Source organism: Anabas testudineus, chromosome 10 (assembly GCF_900324465.2).
Source record: "Anabas testudineus chromosome 10, fAnaTes1.2, whole genome shotgun sequence".
Classification (NCBI taxonomy): domain Eukaryota; kingdom Metazoa; phylum Chordata; class Actinopteri; order Anabantiformes; family Anabantidae; genus Anabas; species Anabas testudineus.
In genome coordinates, this window is record NC_046619.1 from 22,099,593 (window position 1) to 22,110,439 (window position 10,847).

At 36.2% G+C, this 10,847-nt stretch overlaps 1 protein-coding gene across 1 annotated transcript; it reads right to left on the reverse strand.

The window, feature by feature from the left end:
* Positions 1-901: 901 nt before the first annotated feature.
* Positions 902-8,606, reverse strand: LOC113160974 (L-rhamnose-binding lectin CSL3-like). Its single transcript, XM_026358444.1, has 6 exons — positions 8,545-8,606; positions 8,353-8,448; positions 4,339-4,413; positions 3,035-3,060; positions 2,865-2,928; positions 902-1,010 (listed from the first exon to the last, which is right to left on the reverse strand). Exons 1-6 carry the CDS (start codon positions 8,604-8,606, stop codon positions 902-904), a joined length of 432 nt encoding a protein of 143 aa, XP_026214229.1.
* Positions 8,607-10,847: the final 2,241 nt, after the last annotated feature.

Genomic DNA, 10,847 nt, shown 5'->3' on the forward strand with positions numbered 1-10,847 from the left:
TATTTATGGAACAGAATAAAACATTTTATTGTCCACAGGAGTGGAATATTATCTTTGAATCAAAGATCAATTGAAACAAAACACCAATTGATTTTATGACATCTTAATGTTGGAGGTAAAAATGTCTCCTCCTGACTACGGCTGTACCCTGTAAAAACACACAAACATATGAATTGACATTATTACTGCCATAAATGTAAATGACCATTGTACAAAACTAAATACTACACAACACTGCACATAACTCTATATGTTAGTGTTAAGTATTTAAATGCAGTGAGGTTGTGTGTAAAGATCCTTGTTATGAAAATGTGCAGTCTGATAACACAAAGACATAAAATGAGTAGCTCCTTTATTTCATACAAAAATGTGCTGCAGGGGTATAAAACATTTATTGAAAAGATAAAAATTAAAAGTGGGAAGTCAGCGACCTGTGATGTGTTCAGTGTTCAGTCACCTCATAATACAAAATGCTTTACGTTAGATAGAACAGATGTTAAGACAAGACTAAACAGTCTCACATTTAATAAAATGCAGAAATATTTAGGAATCAGAAACACTCTGTATGATTGGTATGGGTATTAGAGGTGTCTTGTATGATTGTTGAATGGTGTTGTGTCATATTTGTGCTGTTTGTTTGGACAGAGCTGCCTGTAGATGCACAATGGAATACAGTGTGATCTAGTAACAAAGTCGTATTCTATTGTATAGTATCAGATGCACCTTCAGTATTTTAGTATTCCTTAACTTTCAGTCACAAGTATTTGTGTTGACTATGGAAAACTACACAGTTATACACATGAAGAAAAACCTATTGAAAACTTCCAGTTTGTGACTATTGTACCTAATGAACTATAGAGACTCAGAAATACAGAAACAATAGTGGTGTATGTCCTACCTGTTAGACACATTGTGCTGTAACAGACAGGTATTTGTAGGTGCCTGGACAGGGGTCTCCTCCCATTGTTGCATTGTTTACACGGATGTAACATGTTGTCTTATATTTACACCTGTAAAAGATGACAATTGCTGGTAATCAGCTATATCTTACATTGAATACCTTCTATATTTAGGTAAATCATCTTGTTTGCTGTCTTCAGTCAAACAGCAGCGTCAACTTTAGGTTAACACACTTTGGCTTTGCAACGTCTTTTGACTCATGCAGCATGTTCTGTACTTTCCATACAGATTCCTGAAGTGGAAAAATGTATTCGTGAAAGTAAAGTACAGTATAACCTGATACAGTGGGCATACCTTTTGACTGTAAAGCTGCTTTAACACATGCACTGGAACCCTGAACTTCTCCAGACTGTATCTGAGCGCCTCATGTGAGAACTCAATCATCTTGAGTTATTCAGTTCCTAGATTACCCTGACTTTATCCTGAGAGCCCCCTGGTTCACAGTCACAGGCCATTAGGAGTTAAAAAACAGTTTACTGTTGTTAGAACATGCTTATTTCCTTCACATAATTTCATATCATTAATTTCTAACTTGTTCTACTGATGCACTGTAAACAAATCACATTGGTTTCCGTGGTGTACGTTTTGTGTCTCATCAAGCCTTCTGCATGCTCTACAGAGGAACCAGCCCCAACCCAAAAACCAAACAAACTATTTCCCAGAGTGAGAATGTATATTACTCAGACTTTCTCCTGCTCTGTGCTGCATGTGTGAATACACAACTCTGTATAATGTGACAACCTGATTCTCCAGACATTGTCCAAAGTGCTTATGTGAAAAAGGAGTCCGTTCTGTTTGTGGTGCCTTACATATGTTGCAGGGTCACGGTGACATCACGCCTGCAGTTGGTACTTTGTTTTGTTCCAAGCTGCATAAAGCTCCAGCACACATTTTGCTCCTGACGGCCGTAGACAGCTGATACTATCCTGATTGTCTTCTCATTGACTATAGAGTGATACAGAAGCATGTATTTATTACACAAAGCAAGACGGAAACAAAACATTATGGATGTGTAGGAGACTTACGGCATCTGAACTGGCCTTGTTTTCCACCACAGATCACTCCCTCAAAATTAGAGGGAAGTATGTGCTGAGGAAAACCTGGTGTAAGGAAGAAAGGAAATCCTGGAGGAAAGCAACAGGCGCACTGGGGTCTGCAGCCGAATGGACACTTTGGCTGGTCACTCACGGGAACTGTCAGTTGTCTGTTACCAGGAGCTGCTGGTTTGGTTTCTCCACTGTTGAGTGAAAAAGTATATATACATATTTTACATTTTACAGTTTTAGACTCTACTCCTGTGTAAAAATGCATGTACACAATACTTCACACAAGTTTCCCTTTATAAGTCATGGTTAACGACCTTAATCTCGTTGTACGATGTTGCAATGACAATAAAGTTTATCTTTATCTTTATCTTGTTTTGGACTCTTTAATCACAGTTTGACACCAAAAAAGCTTTGCTCTGCTTAGAATAGCAATCCGACAAGTTGGGTGCAATCCTCTTAAGTGATTTTCAGACATGCTGGAACCCAGAACTTTACTAGACATTACCCAGAGAAGCTGTAGAAAGCAAATATCTGAGTCAGTTGGCCTGGACATTATATAGACATGGACAGTCTCCTGTTGTGTGAAAGAGCAACTTAAAGATGAGTGTAAAAAGCATAAGTGATCAAGTTTCTGAAAATATACTGTTTTATGTCATTCAGACTACAACCAAATTAGACACCTTCACTTTTTAGGTGTAGATTTAATTAAGTATGTTTAATTGCTGATTAATCAGATTCACAGTACAGCTGAGTGCTGCATAAAGTGATAAAATGATATATAGTGACATGATTAATCAGGAAGCATAATGATAGATCAGCAGTGTCTGAAAAAGCACAGAGAAGCAGCAATTTTCTTACCTGTTGCTTTCTTTGTCCTCCTCTGATGATGAAGATGAGGAAGATGACGATGATTCAGCGCTGTCTGGACATTTAAGCACACATTAGTTATCTTAAATTTCCACAATACTGAGTCAAGTAACAGGTAATTAAGTTATTAATTAATCTGTAGCAATATTATCATCACTTACTGAAAGCAGAATCACAACAGTGAGATCTAAAGGACAAAAATAATTTGTGCAAAGTAAAGAATATTTACATCACACAATTAACATACATTGTCTCTCTGTTAATTGAACATCTCAGAACCTTTCTTACACCGAACATCAACATAGGCATCATGCCCATTCCACCTGAGGGAATGGTTTGTTCATTCAGATTTGATTGCTGTATTCTTTAAATGTACATTTACATTAAGTAAACATTTAACAGTAACATTTTTGATGCCAAAAGCACTTTTCTTTATATCTAACATAGAGACATAGAGACACTCCTGTCTTTTGAGGCTACTTGATTCCTTCCAGCTGGATAGCACCATGTTCTAGTTCTAGTTCCATCTGTGTCACTAGATTAGACTAAACACAACCAGGTGTATGGAGTAGTCAAGGGAAGCTGCATGTTCAGTTGACCAATCAGCTGCCAGAGAGAATTGTGAATGAGCTGTAATTGGGCCATACCGACCCATGTTTATTTAGTTGTCATTAAACCTTAAACCTATGTCTTTGTCTTTTGTTGAAGTCAAACGTGATCTGAGTAATTCTTCATTATTCATGATATCTCCCTATGTACAATCTAATTAAAAAACGAAATATCTAACAATCTAAATAGAAGTAAATTTGGTGCATATTGATGTGATTAGAATCTTGAACACAATTGTACCTAATCAAAGGTTATTAAGATGTTTGAGTCAAATTAAATGGAATTTTAACTGCTTTAACATTTTTGTACTTTCCATTAAAAAACAACTGGCAGCATTGGAGCCAGAGCTGCTCAGTAGCACAGTTATAGAAGTTGAGATAAGATAGTAATGTTAAATCTGTGTAAAGAAGGAATTTCAGCTAAAACACAAAAACTGTGTGATTTAATATGTTTGTAAAAGCTAAAAGCTTAAGAAATTCACTGTGACATCACATCACCTTCAAACATTATCATAAGAAAACAAGGTAGTTAAAATCATGACCTAAAGAATGTTAAAAACCAGTCCAGAGTAAAACAGAGCACAGTTGATGTGAAGGATATTTAAATAATCTTCAGTTTAATAATGAGCGCAGTACGCCTTTTTATTTTAACAACGTCTTGTTCAATAGTGCTGTTAAATGTACCAACGAACAGTTAATTAAATTGTTCATCAGAGAACATAGCAGGCACATTGCACCCAGTAGCTTTATTTTTCCCGTATGTCCAGATTATGCTTTGGTAAAGACATCTTTGGATTTCTGGGTTAATTTTGTAAAAAAAAAAAAGTATAAAATCAGGCCCAGGTGACGTTACTGACCTCTCTTTGTCCACAGTCTCTTCACTACTGTCTTCGATTCCCACTTCTTTTCCATTGCATGGAGTTTTTCCAGAACTGTGGAAGAATGTTATAAAAATTTAAGGAAAGTGTTGTTTGAGTTCAAAAGGGAAGAAAAGAACCACAACCAGGAAAAATCCACACATACTCAAATATCATATAACATCTAAACAACAAACTCAATAAGAACAACGAAGATTAGAATAAGAAACAAAAACTAGGACTAGGAGATTTACAGGTACAGCTAGGTGTTATCTGCCCAAAAGAATTCCAACATTAGCCGTGAAAAGAACATTTTCTTACCATCTTCTCTCCTCCTCAACCGATGAAGATGATGATTCAGAACTGACTTTATCTTCAATGTACATGAATAAGAGATTTCTTCATCAGCATTTATTTTCCAGATAAGAACAGGTAGTTATTTAACACATAACAATCTCAGTACCCACCACTTACTGAAGGTAGGATGAGTCCAACAGCCAGAACTGAAAGGATGGAGTGTTCACATATCAGTAATTCTAACAAAATATTTCCTATTACATCTCAGAATAGGAATTGTACTGAAAGTCAACCAAGGAGTGAAAAATACTAAGGAATACTTCACAATAAATGATTTCTATGAAACTTCCAATACGTTTCTGTCTACCCACCCTCCAAAACATTGTAAAGAATTATTGCGCTTTCTATATTAATATAAATATATATAAGTCCAAATGCAAATAAAACCTCTTTATTGCAACATTACTCAAAAAAAAGGTTTCAGTTTTGTTTATAGAGTAGATAACGGATACGTTACTAAAAATACAGATGAGCTATTTCACTTTTTTGTGCCTAGTCCTGTAAACTTAAAGTAGATAGAAAATTGGACAACTCTCTACTGTAAATGCATTACTCTGACTGGACAATATTAACTGAATTTATATAAACTCAAATATTCTGTCATCTGGATTTTAAACAGTGAGAGAACAAGGTTCAGAGAATCTGTTCAATATAAGCCGGAGAAACTGGATTTTGGAAAATGACTTGAACGTGTCCAGGGAAATTTTAATCTAAGTACTTACAGGCCAGCAGGGTCAGCTTCAGAAGAACCATCTCCAGTCTGTAGTTTAATTCCTGGTTTTAGATGTTGTTCATCTCGCGTCTTGAGGTGCTGTGTTTCCTTCAGCTGCCTCGACTGATTGTTTGTCTTCAGTGTGTAACGTGATTATTGAATCAAACATGACACAACATGACAGGAACTGAGCTGTTTGACTAAATCCTACGACTGCAGGGGCCACGAGGACTGGACAGTATTTATCTACTAGCTGCAGAGAAGCTGAAATTAAGATATAAATATGCTTTATGGCATTCATAATAAAAACTGACAGTAACAGGACCTTTAGTTTATCAGTGTGCAGCACTGAGCACATGAATGAGTTTGAATAAATATTATTGGTTTATAGACTTAACTGAATCCTAAAATTAATTTATAAATTATACATGTCATCATCAGTGGTTGAAAGTAACTAAGTATAATACTTGTCAGTATTTGTTCCAAGATGCAAGTTTGCAGATTTAGATTTTTAATTCAAAACAAACTAAAGATGTATTTTTGTGGATTAATCAGCTGTAGGTAGGAACATGAAGTGAACTCAGATCCACCTTCACCAGCTGCAATGTTAGTGGCTTTTACACATTACATTTATCTACATAGTGGTAGTTTTCCACAACTATATTTTTGAACTTAATATTTTAGTTGCATATTCAGTTTTCTGTTTTTTGTGCAATTAGTCAAATAAGTAACCTATTTAGAGAGTTATTGGTGCAGCACTTGTTTTAGGAAAATTACAAATAAACAAACTGATCCCAGAGGCGATATCTGGGAGCTACAAAGGGCAAACATTAAATATTTGAACATTGTTGTTTGTTGAATAAAACATAACCAGGAACAAATGATTTTTGTTTGTTTTTTAGCATAGAAGATACCATTTAGTTTTGTTTTTCACCCGAGGCCCTGAGCCATACCTGTAAACATTTGTACAGCGTTGTTTATTGTGTAGAATTCAATGTGCTGAGATCAGTTAAAGCACAGCGTGTAAATCTTAATCATAAAAACCAACACGTTTAAAAAATAGACTCGGCTAACTATGTGTACCTGCATTTATCCGTTTATCCGTGCATCCGTTTACCGATAGGTTCCCAGTCTCCCTTCTGAACGTGTACAAACCACTTTAATCTGACCTCTGACCTCTCTGCCTCCTGTCTTTTCTTCAGTGTCACTGCTCTCAGCATGGTCTCCTTTCATTCTCACTGATCCTCTTTTATCACACAATATATTACAATATATTATATATATATACATATATATTATACTCCTGCCACTCTTCTCTTTCACTTTTCATCCTCCTTGCACACGCCTCGTCCTCTCTTTTCCACACTCTCCGTTGCTCTGAACCTAGCCTAGACCTCAGCCTAGCCTCCACTACTCTTTCCCACAACGTCATTGTTTAGCTCATCAGCTTCATTTCTCTGTAGTTGCCACAGCTCTGCACATCTCCCTTCTTCTTAAAAATTGGCATCAGTACACATCTCCTCCATTCTTTGGGCATCCACTCACTCTTCAAGATCTTTTTAAACATATCAGAAACTCTACTGCCTCCTCTCCTAGACACTTCCATACCTGCACAGGTATGTCATCAGGACCAGCTGCCTTTCCGCTCTTCATCCCCTTCAATGTCCTCCTCACTTCACTCTTGCTAATCTTTGCTACCTCCTGTTGCTCAACTGGCATCATTATCATCAGCTACCTGCTAACATAGCACTAGATTTGCGTCTCTGTAGAGTTTATTTTATTTTACATAGACACAGCACAGATGCAGTGGGATGGTTTATTTTTCTTATTACAGGTAGAGTCGATGACAATAGAACTAAAGAACCCAATACACAGCTATTCTACACATCAGCATGAAAGAAAAACAGTTCAGTACTAGTACTTCTAAAAAGATTTATAATTACAATAGCAATAGTCCCAATAATGACAGAAATAATAATCATTAAAAGCTCTGAGATCCTTGTGGATCTGTTCTAATTGCATTGTTTTTTGTCTGTTGTTACACCAATTTCAAAATGTAAAACTATAAAAATAGAAATGAATGTCTGGAACTCCATGTCGAATTATTACTTGATATTCCTAGTGAGATTTAATAAAATTGATTGGGTGGTTTGTTTTGTTGTTATGCGAGAGCCAGTGTACCATAGTTATTTAGTTTTAATTTTGTCTCAACCAGCTCCTCTCTTTCTGTTGACTGTTGCATTTTTAGAAAACTACACCACACCAGCACTAACCCACCACCTACAACACCACACTCAAAATGTCTGTGATTTTATTCTGCAACATAGATTTTTAAACTGCTCTTTTTCCAAAGTAAATTTTCAAAACAATTTTCATTAATCATTGGTGTGAAGTTGGGACACACGTGAATGAGATTTGTAGAAACATTTCCTCCTCTTGCAGCAACACAAATGGTTTCTGTAAACACACAGAACAGTGAAGATTAGATTAAAATTAAATTAAATTAGATTAGACTACAATGAATTAGGGTAAAGTAGACCTGATTACTTTACTAATCCACATAGGAGTAACTTTTTTGGTACACTGTGAAAAATAAGATCAAACTGAACATAATATGTGACAATATGTGAATCTTAAAAAGCCAAAATAGCAACTCTGAAAGTAAAAAAAAATTAAAAAGAGTTACTGTAACTACAAAATTAAAACAATATGCAGGAGATCAAACATGAGTGATGCACTGCAAACGTTACCAACACGATGCAAAGCAATAGTGTAAAGTGTGTTAAGATTCAGATTCAAGGCATGACACTTTTTGAAGTAATAACAAATAAAATAAAACAAACTAAAATAACAATATATAGCATTATAAATAATAGAATTACCATTATTGGTTTTACTATGTGTCTACTATATGTATGCATTTGTTTCATACCTCTTAGACACACTGGTAGCTTGCAGACAGGTATTTATGAGTGCCTAAACACAGGTCTCCAGCCAATGTGTTGGATGACTGAACTGTACATTCTGACTTGTAGTCACATCTAGAAGAAAAGAATACAACTTTAATCAATCTGGGATATTTGTCTGCTGCAGTTTTCCTCTTATTTGTTTACCTGACAATTTATTTATGGTCTTACATTTGGGCTATTATGCTGGTGACATCGTTTGCACAGGTCAGGCTTTCATTTTCATCTTCCATATTGCTTGTCCAACAAACAGTTTTACTTTGGCGACCATAAGTGGCTCCTTGCACCTTAATTGTTTTCCCATTAGCTGCCAAAGGTTATACCACAGAGCACAACATATAGATATACAGTATGTACACATCGATAAATAATGACACACATTCTTGTGCATTTTGGTACATGATGTACAGTGTGTGCAATAACTTACGACAGCGCAGTGCTTCGCTCTGTCCCTCACAGATCACTGTGGAGTAATGAGGTGGAGCTTTTGTAGCTGAACACTTTCCTTTGCAGTGATGTTTACCGTTGCAAGGACATTTAGGTTTGACTAATGGCACCTCAGTTGCTGATCCCTTAGCTGCAGTAAATCAAACAAAAAGCATATGTGTTAAGTAATAAGATATATTCATGCATACATTGAAACGTGATGTAGAGTGTTTGAAGGAACTGGTAACTTACAATTTAGCACCTCACTCTGTCCTTCACTGATGACAGATGAATAATGACCTGGAGATTTTGTAGCACAAGGTTTTCCTTTGTAGCAATGTTTTCCTTTACAGTACTGTTTACCTTTGCAAGGACATTTAGATTTGCCACAGTCTTTACCCACTTGTATGGTCTCCTTATCTTGTTTTTTTGAGAAACATTTAGTTGTGTCTCGACATTTACTTCTATCTTTGTCTATCTCCGAGTAGGTGGTAGCCAATGTAGATCCATCAGAGCGTTTAAGGGGATGACGATGCTTTCTGAATTGTTTAGGTCTGCTGGGATATTCAGGTTTATCAGGGTGTTCGGGATTGTCAGGATGTTCAAGTTTGTTGGGATGTTCAGGTACACTGTAATGTCGATGTTCAGGGCTGTCTGGATATTGGAGTTTGTCAGGATATTTATCTTTTCCAAAGTGCTCGTGTTTTTCAGGGTGTTTTTCTGTATTTTCAAGTTTTCCTGGATGTTCAGGTTCATCATACTGTTTGGGTTTGTTAGGAAGTTCCGGTACACCGTAAAGTCCATGATTGTCATGATGATCAGGGTTGTCTGGATATTGAAGTTTGCCAGGATATTGTTCTTTTTCGAAGTGCTCATGTTTTCCAGGATGTTTCTTGGTATTGTCAAATTTTCCAGTAGGTTTGCCAAGATGTTCACTTTTTCCTGGATGTTCAGATTTTCTGACATGGCCTTGTTGTTTAAGATCTTCAGATTCATTGGGATATTTATGTTTTTTTGGATGTTCTCTGTGTTTGGGTTCATTGGAATGTTTGTGTTTTCCTCCTTGATGGTCGTGTCCTCTGTGATGGATGTGTTTGCCTTGATGGTTGTGTCCTCCTTGATGGTTGTGTCCTCTGTGATGTTTGTGTTTGCCATGATTGCTGTGTTTGCCAGGATATTCTTGTTTACCAGGATGTTCAGTTTTACCATGATGTTCAGTTTTACCAGGATGTTTAGGTTCACTCTTACTTGTACTTATAGGTCTGTTTATGGATTTAACTGGTGCTTCAGTTTGTCCATGTGATTTAGATTTTACAGGTAGTACAGGCTGAGAGGGAGGGACTTTGAAGCACATAGTAGGACTCTGTACTTTTTTAACACTGAAAACAGAGACAGAGAGAACAGGTTCTTTATTTGATCCTTCAATTTGTATTAATTGCACAAATAATGCCACATGTCACTTACATGTCACTGTAGAATGGCTATTAACATTCTGTTTCTTGTGTTTTGATGAAAGTAGTAGGCGTCTTTCATTATTAAATGTGTTCTGAGAAGTATTTGATGGATGACAATGTTCTTTTTTCCACTTACACAGTAGTTTGGTTGATCCGTGAAATAATTTATAAATATTGTAAACTGTAAAATATTGTTCCAGTTTTCATTAATACTCTCTTCTGAATGTTTGTTTCCATCAGATTAGGTATAATTTCTTCCAAAGGGGCTTTTGTTGAAATATATATTAACAAAAGAGATCAGTAATGTACCGTATTTTCCGCACTATAAGGCCACCTAAAAGCCTTCAATTTTCTCAAAAGCCGACAGTGCGCCTTATAATCCGGTGCGCCTTATATAAGGATCAATATTGAGTCAGTCACGCAGTAGAACACGGGAATAGACGTTTAATATTAACGAATCAATGGTGCGGAAGTGGAGGCAGCAACAAGATGGCTAAGAAGACTAAACAGAGTTTCCGAGGGAACAAAACGAGATGGCTACAGTTGGAGGACAAACTCCTATCTTTTGTTTATATAACTGAAAGAAACTAAATT

Excerpts from the sequence above, each read along its gene's own strand:
- LOC113160974 (XM_026358444.1), bottom strand. The coding sequence starts at position 8,606 with ATGGAAGATGAAAATGAAAGCCTGACCTGTGCAAACGATGTCACCAGC. Across the intron at positions 4,414-8,352 it reads TACCTGTCTGCAAGCTACCA|TTCTGGAAAAACTCCATGCA; the intron begins GTGTGTCTAAGA and ends ATTCTTCCACAG. Across the intron at positions 2,929-3,034 it reads CTGTTGTGATTCTGCTTTCA|ACAGCGCTGAATCATCGTCA; the intron begins GTAAGTGATGAT and ends TTAAATGTCCAG.